This window comes from Oreochromis niloticus, linkage group LG7 (assembly GCF_001858045.2).
Source record: "Oreochromis niloticus isolate F11D_XX linkage group LG7, O_niloticus_UMD_NMBU, whole genome shotgun sequence".
Lineage (NCBI taxonomy): Eukaryota > Metazoa > Chordata > Actinopteri > Cichliformes > Cichlidae > Oreochromis > Oreochromis niloticus.
In genome coordinates, this window is record NC_031972.2 from 59,748,224 (window position 1) to 59,768,695 (window position 20,472).

General features: G+C 38.7%; 1 protein-coding gene across 4 annotated transcripts; it reads right to left on the reverse strand.

The window, feature by feature from the left end:
- Positions 1-2,397: 2,397 nt before the first annotated feature.
- LOC102077180 (receptor-type tyrosine-protein phosphatase H) lies at positions 2,398-19,577 on the reverse strand. Of its 4 annotated transcripts, XM_019361853.2 has the most exons (14): positions 19,335-19,574; positions 15,635-15,656; positions 15,306-15,503; positions 14,908-15,165; positions 13,099-13,353; positions 11,336-11,593; positions 9,573-9,830; positions 6,975-7,232; positions 6,333-6,605; positions 5,783-6,052; positions 5,392-5,655; positions 3,504-3,591; positions 3,359-3,403; positions 2,398-3,250 (listed from the first exon to the last, which is right to left on the reverse strand). In XM_019361853.2, exons 1-12 carry the CDS (start codon positions 19,389-19,391, stop codon positions 3,509-3,511), a joined length of 2,454 nt encoding a protein of 817 aa, XP_019217398.1. In that variant the 5' UTR covers positions 19,392-19,574; the 3' UTR covers positions 2,398-3,250; positions 3,359-3,403; positions 3,504-3,508. The 4 variants fall into 4 exon arrangements, with proteins under 4 accessions (XP_019217398.1, XP_025765275.1, XP_025765273.1 ...); XM_025909488.1 differs by lacking the exons at positions 2,398-3,250; positions 3,359-3,403; positions 3,504-3,591 and having other exon boundaries at positions 4,865-5,655; XM_025909490.1 differs by lacking the exons at positions 2,398-3,250; positions 3,359-3,403; positions 3,504-3,591; positions 9,573-9,830 and having other exon boundaries at positions 4,864-5,655; positions 19,335-19,577.
- Between the last annotated feature and the right edge of the window lie 895 nt (positions 19,578-20,472).

The following is a 20,472-nucleotide window of genomic DNA, read 5'->3' on the forward strand; positions in this document are numbered from 1 at the left end:
AACGCTGCACGCTCATACTCTCTCCCATACTTGATATATTATCCATTGTTGATCTGCAGACAGCTGTTGTCACAAACGTCGCGCTCGCTTACGTCACTATCATGAGACATTCTCGCAAAAAACTCACGGTTTTAGTAACGCAGTAACGCAGCGTTCCTACGGGAAAGTAACGGTAATCTAATTACCGTTTTTGCAATAGTAATCCCTTACATTACCCGTTACTTGAAAAAAGTAATCGGATTACGCGTTACTGCCCATCTCTGGGTGCGACTAAAAAAAATATTTGGTCGCACTGTTCGGGTAACAAAAAAAAAAAAATCTCTGCAACTCTCCTGTGGTCAACAACAGACACATATTATGCCCCTATCGTGGACTAAACCAATCAGAGATAGTCAGGGGCGGGACCTCTCTGATTGGCCGTGGTCCAGTTGAAAGTGGAGGTGGAAGAGGGAGGTGAGTAGCTTGAATAAAGCGATATCGATTCATTAAATCCTGAATCGACTTTTAAATATAAATGTGTTTTGCCAGAAACTCCAGATTCTCAGATTAAAGCTCACAAAACTATTTCAACAACCACCAAACAGTAAATGAGAGCAGGTGCACGGATTCCACACAAAGACATAAACCCAGAGCGGACCCGACGCATCAGAATCAGCTTTCTCTTTCTCGGCTTTCTCACCCAATGGCACGTAGACGGACACGCTGTTGGAGCTCCGTGATTCTGATGCGTCGGGTCCGCGCTGTGTTTACGTCTTTTTGCAAATCTAGTCTGAGCTGCAGGTTTTGTCTCTCTCCAACCAAAATTCACCGAGCCGAAATTATGCGAAATTGCAGAATATTGCAGAATATTTTTAAGGTTATCTGCTATAAAAAGCCAGGCCAGAAAAATCTCCTTCATGTTTTTCTGTGTTTTATTCTCAGTTACTTTCACACAAAGGCATCTGCTGTGATGTTCACAATTCTGATGAAGTCTCACATGTATCAGTACTGATAAATAATCAGAATTATAATATTTCTGACTGTCTGAGGCTAAATTGAATCGAATCAGGACTTTGAGAACCGGAATCGAATGGATTATTGAAATCAGTGATGATACCCAGCCCTAGTGAGTAGCCTTGGCCTGACAGAAGTGGATGTAGCTGTGGGTAATAAGAAAAGATGAAAAGAACTATTGATAACTTTTGTGTTAAGTTAAGGCCTGATCCGTCTGAAATTCATAGCCAGCTCTGACACGGTGCCATCAATCTTTGAATGCTGAAAAAGCACAGTGTATCCAGAAAACACATTATATGCTGCAATAAATGCACTGCCCATTAAGTGTCCCCTCTCCCCACTGCCTTTCAGCAGCGTGCAACATCAAACAGGTCTTCAGAGGAGGCCGAGATGATGATTAAGTTTAACATTTTCTACAATATTGACAAAGCACTTAAAACTGCGGTGTTAAGCGCAGTTACAAGTAACGTGTTACAAGTAATGCGTTACTGCCCATCTCTGGTCACCACCCATGTTGAGGAGTTTGCCCCCTCACATATACTAATGTGCCACAAACAAGACTTTAATATCACCAACCATTCCCATGTTATTACAGTGTATCCATATAAATGGCCCACCCTGTATAATCACTATAATTGAGAACAAATAAACACATTTGACTGTGACAGCAACATTCTACAAGACATGCTGTGTAAGTAAATACAAACAACAAGAGTTTGGTCTGCACTTCTTGAAAGATCATATTTCACAAACTCAGTTTATAAGGTTCACACCGTCTGCACAGTATATCGTGAAGTCTGCAAGTTTTTGAACAGTTACATTTGTTTTGTGCCCAAATTATTCTGCAGATCATTACAATGAAAGGTTAGTGACCATGTTTGCATAGCCCTTTATAAAAAAATAAAAAAAATGCTTTCATGATATAATTGTGTGTCGGGTGGTGATCAGGGCTGTCGAGACTAACAAGCAGAACATTGAATGCCACCTCTCCGGTGGGGAGGGAGCCTAAGATTGTTTAACTTAAGTTCTGTTCTATAGCAAATTTAGAAACAATGTTTTAAGTAAGCAAATAAGTTGGTGTTCTAAATAATATGATTGTTTCCTTTAAGGAAACCAGGAGAGATGAGCCCTCTGTCACAGATGTTATGGTCAGTGTAGATGGTCCACCTGCAGGTTCAAGGTCATTGTATCTCCAACCCACATCCACTGCCACTGTACTTAAGGGAAGTTGCGACGATGTTAAAGACGTTCTTCTGCACTTACATTTGGATCACCTAAATCCATGACAGTCATTCAGGCAGTAATGGCACGACTGGAAACAAGCCATGCTTAAAATATTACAACATACCAATCTTCTGTGTTTGAATGCAAAGGTGTTGTTTGAGCTAGAGACTGCACTTGTGGCTGAATAATAAATACATTTTATTTTGATTATATAAGTAATGTAACATGCAACACAAAGTCATGGGAAGCTTAAACTTCCCAACACTGAGCAAAAAGATCGAATCATCAGTGAGACATATACAGTATTAAGAAGCATTTATAAAACATCTTAGCAATACAAAAATATGCAATTATAGAAAAGTGTCCAAGACAGATAATCCATTATTGCAGCTCTATGTGCAGTTTCGTCCACTGTCAACATTCATTAATGTTAAAACAAAACAAAAAAAACCCTCAGTGTTTGAATCCAGGAAGCTAAATGACTGTTATCAAAAGCCTGAAAGGCATAAAAATTAATCTAGCAAAATGAATATTCAGTTTTTGTGATTTCCCTCAAATTCCTCTGCAAAGCCATATTTGGAGTCTGCTCTCTGCTTCGTGTAATAAGCCTCAAAGTCCTCAACACTCACAGCCACATTTCTGCTTGAACCAAATATTAGTGATAAGGTTTGTTCAGAAAAACACTAACATGTCATGATGCTGTGTGGCAGGCAGAGAGAGGACCCAAATCCACGACTCCAGAGACTTAGGTGAGGACAACACGAGAGAAAAGAGAGCGACAGAAACTAATACACAAAAGGAACCTAACAACAGCAAACAAGAAACCATGGCCCAGAAACATAGATAAACTAAGAGTCACTAAAAGAACTAAACCAATCAAACCTTAAACCTAAATCCTCTTCTTAATGCAAAGGAAAGAAAAATGAATCCACTCACAACACTGGGTCACATACCCAGCACCGTGGCATCACATTACATTTGAAAGATATGCTCATGTTTTCTGATTTGAAGATTTCGTATTTACATCTTGTCTCTATTAAAAAAAATATAAAAAGAAGAAAAAGCAGCAATTAGAGAAACAATTTTTGTTTAAGTATATCATGCATACAGTACAACAAAATGACAAACACACAAATTTTACCTTAAAGATTGAATCTGGATGTCTGGTGATTCTTTTTTGGCTGGCCTACAGGAGTAGATAAAGTATGTAAACTGTAAATTTAGAATTTATTCATATGCACGGAGATTTAACGATAATTTTTATATCACTGGTGATAGTGGCAAACCTTTCTCAGTAGATAATAAAGCCGATGAGGACACTGAAGAGAATGGGAAAAACTGGTACCGATACACCAACAGCAACACTAGTGATAGCTACAATGTTTGGAAAAATTGTAATGGAGAAATGAAGAAAGATGTCATTAGACATTTGTAAAATCACCTTATACGCAAAACAAACAAACAATACTGTGGTCTATTAGAGTTGTTAAACATCGTGGAAACAATCTGCAGTGTGAAACTATTGTGTGACACCAGTCGATTTCACCAAGCTAGCAGAATTGTCTGGCATGTGTGGCTCTTTAATTAAAAAAAAAAAAGAACGGTGTATGTAAAAGTATAAATATATACATATATTTATATATAGATCATCAGATCATTAGATATAAAAAAAAATTTTTTTTAAAAAGGGTGAGAAAAACACTCTCAGTTAGCCAAAATAATAGTATTCAACATACTTGTGCATCGATAAATCTGTGCTATGTCACTTTCTGTTCTGTTATCTCCAGCCAGGAGGATGAACATGAAAGCCATAAAAAGTGACCACTGACTGTGGAAACTAAGATATAAGAGGACTGAATGAAGTGTGACATCAGATGACACACCACTAACAAACATCACCTGAATATCAAAAACCTTTTTCAGCTTCATAACTGTGAGGAAAATGACACATTATTCTAAGTAATTGTTTCACCTTCAGCAATGAAATAAAACGAAGGAAAGACGAAATAAATAGATTAAAAGATAAAGCTGTTAAAAAAGGGGCAAGAAAAACATTCTCAGCCAGCAAAAATAATAGTTTTCATCTTACTTGTGCATTGATAAATCTGTGCCATGTCACTTTCTGTTCTGTTGTCTCCAGCCACTGCTGTGACAGTGAAAGTGTAGCACACTCCAGGAGTCAGCTCAGTAACATTTACTTTAGCTTCAGTCACAGTCTTATTTATTTTTATTATTCCATTTGTCCACTCTACTCTATAGAATGACCTTTGACCCACTGGTTGAGTCCAATTCAGAAATATAGAGGATGTCCTGATTTCACTGACAGTAAGATCCCTGATTACTTCAGGCTCTGTGAGTAAAGTGTAAATACAACTCACAGGTTGCGTTGCAAACAGGTGAACTGTTACTCTCATAAGGTCCACTTTTGGTGATCAACTGCACACAGTAAATTACTCCTGGTATCAAGTCCACAAAGACTGTGTTTGTAGTTTGATTGTTTACATCCGTGCTGTTCACTAACTGTCCAGCACTATTTAGCACAACACTGTAACTGGAGACCTTCCCTGTCACCAGTGTCCAGCTCACTGAAAGGCTAGTTGTGGTTGTTATGGCTGTAATGTTAAGACTGCTTCAGGTACTGGAAAAAAAAAAGGAAGATTCAAATTAAATGAACATTAGTATTGATTACTAGAGGCTGAGTAGTAACAAAAAGAAAATGTCAACCAAATTTACTTGTATTCTGACCAAAAACAAGTTTAAAGATTTACTTTTAGAAGTTTATATGACATCAGTAAGAACCCTGATATTGTTATATTTTGGCTTGAGGTTGAGACCTTTCACAGAAAGGTTAGAAACTAAAGAGCAAAGGTATCGAGCTAACAGCTACTGACTGTTAAACAGGGAGGACAATTTTTTATGAAAATTGTAGGCTTCAGCTTTTCTGAAGCTTTTATATCTGCCTGCGGTGCCTGGAATTTGGCCATTTTTCTCTGTCTCTTTTCTCCTATCAATTCCACTTTAAGAAAAAAACAATGCTATACATATAAAAACTACAATATCAAAGTGATCATCACACATAACCAAGCTCTGACAGTCTGTTGGAGATCACTAAATTGCAAGATGGATGAGGAAGACTTAACTTGGAAGCACATTTCAGAGATTTGTAAGACATACTTGTGTAACTCTGTGCATTTTCCTCTGTGGATTTGACCCCTGCTATAACTGTGAACACAGAAAATGTGTACAGCTCTCCAGGGGTCAGATTATACAAGGTGTAGGTCTCATTCTTTGTTGAATCATTCTTTATCTCACTGCCATTCTGTCTTGCTATGACCAGGTAGGAGTAGGAAGGCTTGTAATCATTTTGTCTGGACCACGTCAACATGATGGAGGTCATGGTCACAGTCTCCACTGTGAGGTTGGCCACTGGTTCGGGCACTGTAGAAATCAAGGTTCACAATAAAAAGGAGCATTTTTAATTTTTTGAAGTATTCAAGTAACAAAACACAGACCAAACAGCACTGATACGTCTACAGTTTGACTGAGTTTATATATTAGTTCTTACTTGTGTAACTGAATGCCTTTTCCACGGTAGATTCACTTCCTTCTGCAGCTTTTGTTCTGACTGTGACACTGTAGTTAGTTCCTGGGTTTAGATTCAGTACAGAAGTGCTGTTATCGGTGATGTTTGTTGAGTAAATAAGTCCTCCTGTGTCATTGTAAGTGTCAACTAAGTATCTGTAATATGATTTGACCCCCAGTGGGTTTAACCAGTTCACGTTTAGTGAAGTAGTAGATTCAGGGCTGACTATTAGATTCCTCACAGGGTTTGGCACTAAAAAGGATGACAAATTAGGAAACAACGTTAAACAGCAGAAGTTAAATGAGTGTCACTCATAACATCAATATCCCTGATTTGATAGGAAACAAGGACCCATGTTGCATGTCATACCAAACTCTTCACACCATATTTCCTGTCTATATCTTAACGATAAACTGTCCAACACTGACACTGATATTATGTTCATTAATACGAAGTGTTCTTGCTGGCCAATAAAACCATGGATTAAAAACAGACAGTCTGATGGCTTTGTTTTTCTTTTTGTTTTACTTACAGGTAAAAGAAGAATTCTGAACAACCGTGCTGCTTAAATTTCCAGGTCCAATAGTTTTTACTGTTACAGTGTAGTTGGTTCCAGAGTCAAGGAGTGAAAGCAAAGTGTTATTTTGTGTGGAAGTTGTGTTTTGACTGGGACCACCCACAGCCTGATAGGTGATACTGTATATGATGTCTGGAGCTCTGCTCATCTCATCAGGTGTTGCCCACTGCAGCTGGAGTGAGGAGTTGCTCTGTCTACTCAAGATGATGGAGCCAGGAGGTTTGGGAACTAAAGGTTACAAATAACATCGTCTTAAAGTCATTTTGCTAATTTAAAGAAGTACAAAACAGTTCAGTCCCACTAAAATATAATAAATTAAGTCTACTCCTATGTTTCCAGGTAGGGTGCCACCCTTTATCTACAGACACATGTGATGGGTTTTTTGTAGTTGTTGTTTTTAACTGTTTAGGTGTTTCTGCATAACACATTTAAAAACAGCAATTCATGTTTGAAGCATTCTAATGGAATCCAAAGTTGTTCTCATGGTCTTAAAAATACAGTGGCTTTTGTTGTTGATGTTGTAATGTGATTTGCACTTCCGAGCCACCGTATAAAAAACATGGCGATAAAGAAAAGAGATTAGGTTGTTGGGCTTACCAGTGGCAAATGACACCTGGTCAGATGTATTCCAGAAGTTTCCAGCAAAAGCAGTCACTGTGATATTATAGAACCTCCCGGGTTTTAAATAAGTAAAATTGGTTGTTGTGGCCACTGTTTGACTGGAGTTTGTAAACACTAAGTTTTCATTGGATATATTGACCTGATAATAACTAATGTTTCCTCGAGGCAAAATCCAGCTGATGCTTAAGGTGTTGGTTCCTTGTGTAACACTAATGGTCCCAGGCTTTTCAGGCCCTGTAGAATAAAGATGTAAATCACATTTTAATAACACAACAAATGCATTATTAAAAACAAAAAACATATTAAACATAATATTACAACTTTTAGTCTGCATATATAGTCACTATTTGATTTTCCCTCACTACTCGAAATTATGTACAGGGCATAATGTGTAGAGTCTGAGCTTTGATTTGAATAGGTTCACATTAACATTTAAAGAAATACTTGATTGACTTTAGTTGTTTCATTATTTAGTGCAGTTTAAAAGTAACGACACAAGCGGCAACTTAACTTCCTGTTAAAGCTTCACCTTCATTTAAGTCACAAAATTAAATAAAGACAATCTGACTAAATATGTACTTGTTGCCTAAGGAGCTTGGAAAGAAAAGCGTCTGGACTTCTTTAAGTTGCTTGAAGATGTTTCACGTCTCATCCAAGAAGCTTCTTCAGTTCTAGGGTCAAATGGTGGAGAGTCCCAGATGTAAGCTCAGTGGGAGTAACCCACCGAGAGGGACAAAGGACCCCCTGATGATCCTCTACCTAATTACATGAGCCAAGGTGTGAAAACGGGTGTGGGTCACAGTCAGCCAAGGTTTCGGGTGAGCTCATTGTGAAACCTGGCCCCACCCTATCATGTGATTTCCTCAGGTCAGATGGCCCAGGATGTGAGTGGGCGTTAAGGCGTCTGGGGAGGGATCTCAAAACTGGATTATAGATGGCAGACAGTTGGTGTCGTAAACCACCGCCTCTGTGTAAGATGTTTGCTCACAGTGGACGTAAATGGCTTCTTTCACTCCTCTTTCAAACCATCTGTCCTCTCTGTCCAAAATGTGAACAGACCAAAAATGTGTCCTTTAGATGCAGATGGACCGCCGAGTGGAGGTGGCTCTTATGTTGTGCCATACGTAACGTATACGTAACGGGACAGGACTCGGCGGTCCATCTGCATCTAAAGGACAAAGGTCACTCTTTCGAGGATGCCAATGTACACATTAAATCTGGGACTCTCCACCATTTGACCCTAGAACGGAAGAAGCTTCTCAGATGAGAGATGAAATGTCTTAAAGCAACTTTAAACTCAACTTTCCAAGCTCCTTAGACTACGATGACCTGGATGACTGAGAACCTTCACAGACATATCTGTACTTGTATTATCTCTATTGAATACAATGATTGTTCATCTACAGCTATGCTGAAAAAATAACTAAAAACTGATTAATTTTCCAAATCCTAATTGGAGCCAGTTGTTTCCTTTAAGGTCACGAGAAACACCATTATATGTGAACCATGCCTTGGTCGCAACACTCAAAGGACCTTCTTGGATAAAAGCTTTACAGGGATGCAAAAAGCTGGAATGAGCTGGAAAATATGATAAATTAAATTCTTTAGTTTTCTGAAAACTGTATGTCTTCCTCTAGTTTTCTTGGCTCTGGCGATTATTTCTGTCTTTAGCTATCATGACTAATTTTAATTTTGTTTAGGATGACTTCAGAAACAGCTTCTATAGCCCTTTAAGATGCTCTAGTATGATTTTCTGTACTTTCCACTGTGAAGCTGACTACAATACAACTACATACAAAGTAAACACTGACACAAGGTGTAGGTCTCATCCTCTGCATAGTTCAGTCTTTTTTATTTTTTTATAAGGTATATTGCAACAAATGTCTATGTAAACGTTCTAATTAAATTCTGACTATCATTCTATACAATACAATAATTATAGTTCTACAACTGTTTATTAATACTCACAATTTCGTATCAACAATCTGTATAGTTTAATTTTTCATATTTCTATATAGCTTTTATATTTTTAACCATATTTATATCCTGTTGATAGCCTGTACATACTTACAGTTAAAGAATATTCATAACATGCCTTTATACTGTGTACATTGTAACATACCTATAATAGATCCATATTTTGTAATACATCTATATTATTGCCAAAGCAATTTCTGGATGGATGCAAACTGCATTTCGTTGCCTTGTACTTGTGGCATGTGCAAAGACAATATTAGCACAACACTATGTTTGAAAGAATAAAGGCACTGCAAAGCTACACCAAAACCTCAGCTCATCTGTGCTGCTTTGTGGACGATGTTGCCAACTTTGACTGCTTTGTTGCATCAGGTTCTGGTTGGATAAAAACTGTTAAAAAGGAACAATGCGATCTTAACTGGATGAAGAAATTTGATTTGACAGGAGAATAGCATTTGGATTCTATGTATGTATCAGATACTAATTAGAAATTCATACATGTGTAAACAGTTTGGACCATGAAGGACAAAACGTATATAATCATCCAACCTGAATCTTGGAAATATCTCACTAATACAATACACAACAAGGACCTACTTGTGAAGGTAGATATATAGCTGTTATCTCCCTCATTTGACTGGTTTACAGCAGCAGCAGCCACTGAAATGATGTATTGGGTGCCAGGGGTTAAGCCTGGAATAGTAAAGGAAGTTTCATTTGTGCGGCTGGAGACCTGTTGTGTCCCATTCCACTGGATTATGTACCAGTCAACACCCCCATCTGGTTTAGTCCAATTTACAGACACAGATGTTGTTGTGAAACCAGTGAAAATAAGGTTCTTGACCACAGCAGGTTCTGTAAATAGAATGAAAAAAGAGCATACGTATAACTAGTCAAAATCTGAAATGACATTTTTTGATAATTTACATTTGACTTAGAAAATGGTGACTAAAGAAATCATCCTTGTAGATTAACAAAGTAAAAGGTTGTTAGACCAACAAAGACAAGTCCTGACTGCAACACATAAGAATCAAGAGAACTGATTGAAGTGCAAACATGAGAGGATACGTGAGTAAAGGTAATAACAATCACAATCAGCCAGTTGATTTAATAAAAACGATGACTTGTAGAACCAAAGATTTTGGCATCTTTATAATCGTTATTCTTTTTTGAGAAGAAGGGAATTTTTAAAAAAAAAAGTAGTCAAACTAAGAAAAATAATTATTTAAAAAAAACCAAAAAACAAAACATGAAGCAGTAATATGAATCCGAGGACACTATGCAAAGCAACAGCAAAAGCAGAGACACAGCATACACACAACAAACCCACACGAAGGAGTGCGGTTAGAACACATATCAAATATAAGACGGTAGCTCAAAAGGCGAGTCAGCTTAACAAAACTGCACATAAGGACACACAGCTGACATATATGTGACCCTTGTCATATCTGGACATGCAACAATACAGTTTCATTTCATGATATTTGCCATCATGGAAGTCTTTTAGCTACACAGTGTCCTCACAGAACTGACTGACTGTATGAATAACATGTCATGGTCCGAGTGAGCAGCTGGTGTTTCTCCTCTGCCTGCTGTCTTTATCCTGGATCCGCCCTGGGGTGGATTCCTGGCCATTTCCACTCACCTGTCTCCCATCAGTGGTAATCAGCCAGGCTGCATTTAAACCCAGCGGGGCCATCTCTACGTCACTAGTCTGTCAGCTATTTGGACATTCATTGTCTACCCTGCTTGTCCTCCTGTCCACTGTCTCTTCTAGAGCTAACCACAACCTCAGGTTGTAGACAGTAGAAACTAACACTTATCATAATACCGCTCACTCAGCTTGCTTCCCCTGTGCCTGAAACTACCTCACCTGCCAATAAACGCTCACCCCAGTCCTTCTCACACGTTCCTATGCTCAGTTCCCTTTTTCTCTATGCTAATTTTCTCAAAAACCTGTATTGCAGTGAATATCAATATAAAAAGCTCTAAAATATTGTCCTTTTAGAGTTAAAACTATTAGCACAACACTATGTGTGAAAGAATAAAGGCACTGCAAAGCTACACCAAAACCTCAGCTCATCTGTGCTGCTTTGTGGACGATGTTGCCAACTTTGACTGCTTTGTTGCATCAGGTTCTGGTTGGATAAAAACTGTTAAAAAGGAACAATGTGATCTTAACTGGATGAAGAAATTTGATTTGACAGGAGAATAGCATTTGGATTCTATGTATGTATCAGATACTAATTAGAAATTCATACATGTGTAAACAGTTTGGACCATGAAGGACAAAACGTATATAATCATCCAACCTGAATCTTGGAAATATCTCACTAATACAATACACAACAAGGACCTACTTGTGAAGGTAGATATATAGCTGTTATCTCCCTCATTTGACTGCTGTACAGCAGCAGCAGCCACTGTAATGATGTACGGGGTGCCAGGGGTTAAGCCTGGAATAGTAAAGGAAGTTTCATTTGTGCGGCTGGAGACCTGTTGTGTCCCATTCCACTGGATTATGTACCAGTCAACACCCCCATCTGGTTTAGTCCAATTTACAGACACAGATGTTGTTGTGAAACCAGTGAAAATAAGGTTCTTGACCACAGCAGGTTCTGTAAATAGAATGAAAAAAGAGCATACGTATAACTAGTCAAAATCTGAAATGACATTTTTTGATAATTTACATTTGACTTAGAAAATGGTGACTAAAGAAATCATCCTTGTAGATTAACAAAGTAAAAGGTTGTTAGACCAACAAAGACAAGTCCTGACTGCAACACATAAGAATCAAGAGAACTGATTGAAGTGCAAACATGAGAGGATACGTGAGTAAAGGTAATAACAATCACAATCAGCCAGTTGATTTAATAAAAACGATGACTTGTAGAACCAAAGATTTTGGCATCTTTATAATCGTTATTCTTTTTTGAGAAGAAGGGAATTTTTAAAAAAAAAAGTAGTCAAACTAAGAAAAATAATTATTTAAAAAAAACAAAAAAACAAAACATGAAGCAGTAATATGAATCCGAGGACACTATGCAAAGCAACAGCAAAAGCAGAGACACAGCATACACACAACAAACCCACACGAAGGAGTGCGGTTAGAACACATATCAAATATAAGACGGTAGCTCAAAAGGCGAGTCAGCTTAACAAAACTGCACATAAGGACACACAGCTGACATATATGTGACCCTTGTCATATCTGGACATGCAACAATACAGTTTCATTTCATGATATTTGCCATCATGGAAGTCTTTTAGCTACACAGTGTCCTCACAGAACTGACTGACTGTATGAATAACATGTCATGGTCCGAGTGAGCAGCTGGTGTTTCTCCTCTGCCTGCTGTCTTTATCCTGGATCCGCCCTGGGGTGGATTCCTGGCCATTTCCACTCACCTGTCTCCCATCAGTGGTAATCAGCCAGGCTGCATTTAAACCCAGCGGGGCCATCTCTACGTCACTAGTCTGTCAGCTATTTGGACATTCATTGTCTACCCTGCTTGTCCTCCTGTCCACTGTCTCTTCTAGAGCTAACCACAACCTCAGGTTGTAGACAGTAGAAACTAACACTTATCATAATACCGCTCACTCGGCTTGCTTCCCCTGTGCCTGAAACTACCTCACCTGCCAATAAACGCTCACCCCAGTCCTTCTCACACGTTCCTATGCTCAGTTCCCTTTTTCTCTATGCTAATTTTCTCAAAAACCTGTATTGCAGTGAATATCAATATAAAAAGCTCTAAAATATTGTCCTTTTAGAGTTAAAACTATTAGCACAACACTATGTGTGAAAGAATAAAGGCACTGCAAAGCTACACCAAAACCTCAGCTCATCTGTGCTGCTTTGTGGACGATGTTGCCAACTTTGACTGCTTTGTTGCATCAGGTTCTGGTTGGATAAAAACTGTTAAAAAGGAACAATGCGATCTTACCTGGATGAAGAAATTTGATTTGACAGGAGAATATCATTTGGATTCTATGTATGTATCAGATACTCCTTAAAACTTCATACATGTGTAAACAGTTTGGACCATGAACCACAAAACGTGTATAATCATCCAAACTGAATCTTGGAAATATCTCACTAGTATGATACACAGCAAGGACCTACTTATGAAGGTAGATGTAGAGCTGTTATCGCCCTCAATTGCCTGGTTTACAGCAGCAGCCACTGTAATGTTGTACTGGGTGCCAGGGGTTAAGCCTTGAATAGTAAAGAAAGTTTCATTTGTGCGGCTGGGGACTGGTTGTCCCCCGTTCCACCGGATTATGTACCAGTCAACACTCCCATCTGGTTTAGTCCAATTTATAGTCACAGATGTTGTTGTGACATTGGTCAAAGTAAGCTCCTTGACCACAGCAGGTTCTGTAAATAGTAGAGATGGCACGATACCACTTTTTAATGTCCGATACCGATTCCGATAACATAAATTTGGATATGTCCCGATACGATATGAATCCGATATAGCGCATTTTGTAATCAATAAAACTGTTTTTTATAAATATCTTGCTGCATTTTGTATAAGTTCATACTCACGTTTTAAAAAACAAGAGACTGAAGCTATTCTGTTATACCTGTATTCAAAAAATACACTGCACCCAAAACATTTTATAGTTCAGCAACAGTGATCAATCTAATAAATTTAAACCTACACCCTCCTCACTATTCTGGTATTTTAAAGAGTACTTACCTACCTAACCAATAGGTTTGCCAAATCCCAGCAAAAATACTAGGGAACCACCCCCCGCCCTTAATCAATGTAATCAACTTTAATTTAATGCAAGTGTAAAACAAATGCACAGAAATCAATTATTTCTCTACAATAATTAAATAGATTCAACATCTTTCTTCAACAGAATTGCAGACTGCACAGATGGTACCTTCCCAAAGGAAAAAGTACTATAGCTTACTAGGGTGTATATTAGACTTATTAGTTACTATATACAATAATGGATTTCTATACATTTAATCAGATGGGCACTTTTGTTGTAAGATTCAGATAATTATTTATTCAAAGTTTTTAAATGACATAACAAACAAAAATATTTCTTTGTGCCCCCCTTTCCCTGTTAATGCCCAACCTGGCCCCCGACAAAACTTTGTTGTTACACCCGCCCCTGCACAGTTACCAGCCGTCAGCTATGTAGAAAAGGATCCTGGTGTTATTTGTCTCTCAGAAACAGTTCATAACTTCCCTTCAACTCATTCATGTCACCTAAATGTGCGGCTGTTTTTTATCCGCTGGTCTCCTCTCTCTAGCCCAAAGTGGGCGATAAACAAACAAGAAAGACGGGACTTGCGGCAGAAAAGCCCATCAGCTGATCATTGATCAGTTTCATGTTTGAAGTAATAACAAGAGAGGAAGGGGGAGTGAATGAGAGAAGTAGATGCAACGGCACAGCAAAGACAGAATAAGTCCAGCTTTTTGTCTATTTTTTAATTCTAGCTGAAGTACAGGACAAATCGCTTCTTTTTCACCTCTATATGGAACTCCGATGGCCAGTCTAGCTGTGGCTCAGTATATCAGTTTTAAGCTTAACGTGGAAATACTATGCAAACATTCAGGGATGAACTTACACACTTGCTTTACTTCTCTGGGATAGTTTTCGCCGAGATGAAATGCCGCGGTTAGGAAGCATGTAGCGAGGCTCCAAATGCTCCAACAGACCGCCGACAGGTCTCGCAGACAACAGCCGCTCTATCACGTGACACATACTGCTCCGATGAGCCGAGCTGGGTTACGCCAAGTAGCGCGTTTTGTGAGGTGATTCTGTGATACTTCGGATCGGATTACATTTTTTATTTCTGTCAGATATCCGATCCAGTAATTTAGGTCAGTATCGGACCGATACCATCTCTAATATCCTCTGCAGACAGTCACTAATTCACAGTATGAAAAACATTTAAATGCTCACTTACTTGTGTACTTGGTGACAGTAGCACTCTGTCCTTCAGTATAACCATCACCAGCCACTGCAGTGACAGTTATTTCATACTGGACACCAGCAGTCAGGTTAGTAATGCTATAAAACGTCGCACTGACATTTACAGAGAAGTTCCTTCCTCCACCTGTCCACTGTACTTTATAGAAGGAGCTCATTCCCACTGGTTCAGTCCAGTTCACAAACATAGAGGATGTCGTGATATTAGTGACTGTTAAACTGACAGTTTCTGGCTCTGTGAATTAGAGATATGTCAACAGGAAAAGAATCAGTTCATCATATTCTCATAATTGGTTATAGAACAATATTATCATCACTATCATCCAACTCACAGAATCATTGGTGTATATATTTAAGAAAAGTAAACTGACTTACTTGTTGTGATTTGTGACACATTGCAGCAGTGTGAACAGTTTAAGACAATTTGATAGACAGCTCCAGGAGTCAGACCAGTTATTAAACCATTTCCAGAGGCAATATTCCCAACTGTTAAGCTGCAGTTTGGTTTAAGTTCAAAGGTGACATTTGTCGTTGTTGTGGATATAATATTAAATGTTCCTGTTGAACAATTTGCTAGAAGGAAGAACAAGAAAAATAAGACATTCAAGACAACAGTGAGAAACCAGAACAATTTTAGTTTTAATCTATACAAAGGAAAAATATCAGACTGAGAGCACATGAATAAATGAGGAACCAGTACTTACAGATACATTGTGCTCGGGTGCTCTGCAGAGATTAACACAGAAAAAAACAAGGTAATTTTTGCACCAACAGAGGTCAGCATTTTGTTTTGAACAAATTGAAAGCATCAAAACCAACCAGCTGTTCAATGTCACAGGGTACTGCTGAAATTCAAAGCTGGATATGTATGCAGGATGTTTTTGTTCCTTCTGTGTGAAATGAGGGTGAACCTGTTATCAGGTCAATCCAGCGAAAACATGACTTGACCTGATGGCAGCGTCAAGCTGTTTCTCTTTATGCAAAAATCCATGCACTTAAAATCACACTGATGTGAAGATTGAGATTCCCATACATCCAGTATCTCAATATTACAATTAATTCATCTGTACATTTTCCCACAAACAATGTTTAAGTGTTTAGTAATCAGGAATTCATTTACAAACTTCAAAATGTTCACACACACACACTAGTTTAGGTATCACATTTTCTATTTTGATGGTTCAAAAAAACACTCAAAAGCTCAGCAGTGTTTCTTTGTGCTTTCACAGATCATGACACTTTTTGACATTTGGTCCAATAATGAGCACAACTGTATGGGTCTTACGATCTTTGATCCTTAGTCGCTTGAACATCAGGAGTGTTTTATTAAAGACTGAACAACTTGAGTTGTTGACTGACTCCAAACTTGAATTTTTGAGATTTTAATATGAAGTGGCCTGATAAAACACACAGGAGAAAATTAACACTTTTACAAAGCTATGATCCAAATGGAGAGATATATCTTAAACACAATACAAGGCAGCAAGTACCTTGGCTGAACAATGCTTTGTGGCATCTGATGGAGTCTAGAGATGCAACAATGAAAAAAGTCTTTGAAACTAATATGCCCTCGTGTGTATATATATATATACATATATATATATATATATATATATATATGACTGACCACTCAAAGTGCTTTTTGATACACCCCTCATTCAGCCAATCACACACACAAGCACATACAAGCACTTTTTTCTAAACCTAAGCAGTGTGTCTAACATTCACGCACACACTCAAATGCCGATATATGCATTAGAGGCAACTCGGGTTCAAAATAGGGCTCTTGGATAATTGTAAGCATTTTATTGTATCTGCCAAAGAATTATGTGGTGAGTCTTTGTTGTTTAATGTAGGGCTGCCACGATTAGTCGACTAGTCACGATTACATCCACTGCCAAAATCGGCGACGGCAAATTTAATAGTCAACGCGTCGTTTGAAGCTTTGTAAGATCGTGAAAGACGCAAGAATAGTAATAGTAGGATTTAAGAATGTAATAACGGACTGAAACAGAAGATGGTAGCAACATCAAAGAAGAAAGCTGTGTCCAAATTTAGGGACCGCATCCTTCTTAAGCCGCATTTGTAGGCGGATTACGTGACAGTGATGCGACGAAGACTGTCCAAATTTGAAGACTCCTCCACATGCGTCCTCCTTTGCCCCAAATTTGAAGGATGGGTCGGGTGTATCCTTCGTGGCCCACCACATCCCAGAATTCATAGCGCGGCCCAGCCAATTCCAGTTTCCAACAATGGTTGTGTTTGATCCAAAAACAGTCATTTAGTCTACTTTGGCCTTAATTATTAGAAAGAAATGCATTTTAATAGTCCTTCATTGTTAAAACTCCAGCTCTAGTCCGGCATATTATCTACCTGCTGACATAAATCTTTATGCAGTTGAAACTCAGAGGATCAAGTTTTATTCTGCTATTACATCTTTGTTGGTATCAGCACAAAATTATTGTGTTACTACATCAGAAATGTTTTTCCATAAACTTGCCCTTTAAGCGTGAGCTACACTCCACCGATTGCAGTGGATGTGCAGGGCTCGCAAAATCGCTAGCCCGACGTCCCGGGGCTAGCGAATTTTCCAGTCGGGCTACCAAAATCTATCTCAGCCCTGCCCGTCGGGCTATCATAGGAAGGAAAAATGTATGTCAATGCTTTTGCATTCTTTCGGAAATGTAGCTGGGTAATTATGTCATTGGCATCGATGAGCCACTGTCAATATGTGACATATTGAAATCGCGTTTGAATTTGCGCTTGTTTTTTGCTTTCACTTTGCGATCGCGCGAACTGTGTATAGAGAGCGGCAGCACTGATTGGTGAGTGACGATTAATTGCGCACCAATTCCTCTGACATCGTCTTATCACTCATTAGCTTACTATTCAAACCTGACAAGTGAAATCTCCCACAGCAAGCTTAAACATGTGAGAGGTTGATTGCGCAGAGAATCGCTGACCGTTATGTAAGTACGTGTGTAAAAGCAGCAGGATATATATTTTAGCTCTGCTGAGCCAAATAAGACAAGTCAGGGTGAAGAAGTGACAGCCAAAGAAAAGCCGACCACAAAACGGAAAAGTTATGACAAATCAGACTATGAGGGAAAAAGAAAGTGCAGCTTTATGGTTTCATGGACAAAAGAATTTCTGTGGCTGGAATATGACAAGCTAAATAACCAGGGGTGCACATAAGTGGTCCGCAGATGCGCATTCGCTGTCAAAATAAAAAACGCGCACCAGATAAGAAGTTGCAATGCGCACCTCCAGATTTTCTGGAGGAGGACAGATATTTGTTTAGAACTCCTAAAGATGTCGAAGAAGCTCCTGTAAGCAATTACTTTGGTGTTCCTCCACCTCCAGAGAAATGTCAGGAGTCTGAACCGCAAAAGAAGCGCGTATTCTCGGAAAAGTGGTTGCAGGAGGTGAGCTGGCTTCAAACAAATGATGAACGCACAGAGATGTGGTGCAGAATATGCCGTGAAAATCCCACTCTAGTGGACAAAAACAGTGCCTTTTATATGTACGCAAACGCGCGTTGCAACTTCTTATCTGGTGCGCGTCTTTTATTTTGACAGCAAATGCGCACCTGCGGACCACTTATGTGCACCCCTGTAAATAACATAATGTTCTGCCGGGTGTGTTGTTGGTTTTCCCTCGATTTCTGAGTCGACAAGCGCCTTTGTCACTGGGACCAGTAATTTTAAGAAAGACCCCCATTAGAACCCATGAGAAATGCAATATTGCTCAGTCTGCAATATCTTTCCCAGAACAAACACCAATTGCAAAGAACATGCTAAAAATAAACCTGAAAAATCTGTTTAGAACAGCGTGCTATGTTGCAAAGAGTGAACTACCACTGGCAAAATGTAGCAGTCTTTGCAAACTTCAAAAAAAATGTCCTAGATCTTGGTTTCACTTATCTCTTACCCGTGACTTCAGTGGAAATTTCAAATTCAGGACCTGTCACAGACTGATTCATGTTCTACACAGTTCTTACAAGTTCATAGAAATTTCTGTTCAGTTAGAACCAAGTATTTGAGTGGATGATTGTAATTTTTATACAATGTTTAATTTGTGTTTCAACAATGTTTTGATTAATGTTTTGTTTCCGTTACAATATTATACTTTAATATATAATATTGTAACGGAAACAAAACATCAATCAAAAAATTGCTCTCTTTTTTATTCGGACTACTTAAATTTATTTTGGGCTACCACAAACTGAAGAGTCCCTGCCCGAAGGGCTACCAGGGATTTTGAAATTTTGCGAGCCCTGATGTGTTAGTACCTGCGCAACAGGTGCAGGAACCACCGACACAGAGCGCATTGCAATAGTTGTGAAAATGCTATAGTGCTGTGTTTAATTTCTGTAATAATGTAAAGAGGATTGAGTTTTCTTACGGCGCTGAAGACCAGAAGAGTCCACAGAGGGACGCTGAAGCGCAGTAACGGCTTCATGATGACGCACGCTGCGAGAACGGATTCTAGTGCTTTTTCTACTCGCTGAGCACTTTCATGTCCAAACTTCGCTTTCGCTTCCAAAAACAAACAAACAAACAAACAAACAAACAGACAAACAGTGCACTATCTTCTAACAACTGAGTCAAACCGTTGCTACATCAGGAAAGTTAAAAGTGAGAGGAGAAAGCTTTTCCTCACGGGGAGGAGCTGTGCAGAGAGGTGTGTCGCTTAAAGAAAGTAGTCCATCTCTCTTCAGTTTTTTCTCACTTCAGCTTTAACTGCTTCCTCATCAACTATCAGCCTGCCTTACCTCTTTCCTGATGAAATTCTACATTCTTCCCATAACTTGGCCACGCAGGTCGAAGGAATGCAGGGTCACATTTTTAACACGACGGAAATCCCAGTTTCCAAAGCCAATGTTACTGGGAAACATCCCTAATATCACTGGCCTGGTTTCTCCTCTCTAAAGTGTTTCAGTCCTGATCTCACAACACAACAGAGTGTTAGGCTAAAGATAAAGAGTACTACAGTCAGAAGGATATTTCATGCCTAAAGACTCAAGACAAAAGAAAAGTTCAGTATAAAAAATTGAAAAAAGAAAAGAAAAGAAAATTGCAGTGCAGAACATGTGCAGTCAGTATTTTGCCACTGTGTGTAACACTATTATTTCTCACAGTGTCTCATGTCTCTTATCTGTTGAGCTTACAGCTAAATTGCATGTCCGCACTCACCTGTCAGCTAAAGCAGGCAAACCTATATAACACATAATATTAGGAAAAAACACAAGCAAGGCACTTTCAGTCCCTCCATTCCTTTATTACAGTTTAAACAATTTAAGTTTTTTGGGGGGTTTTTTTGTTTTTTTTACAAAAACCCATTGCAGATGTCACAGAAGCATTACTTTGTGCGCAATGAAAATAATTTTGTGATATGCCGTAAATATCTTTATTTCAGCTGTAAAACAGAGTATCAAGATCAACTTTGTCTCCAAATAATTCAGCCTGAGCTGACCCTCTGATAGCCTGATCACTCCTAATGAAAATCTGAACATCCTCAACCCTATCCCGTCCAATTCGCA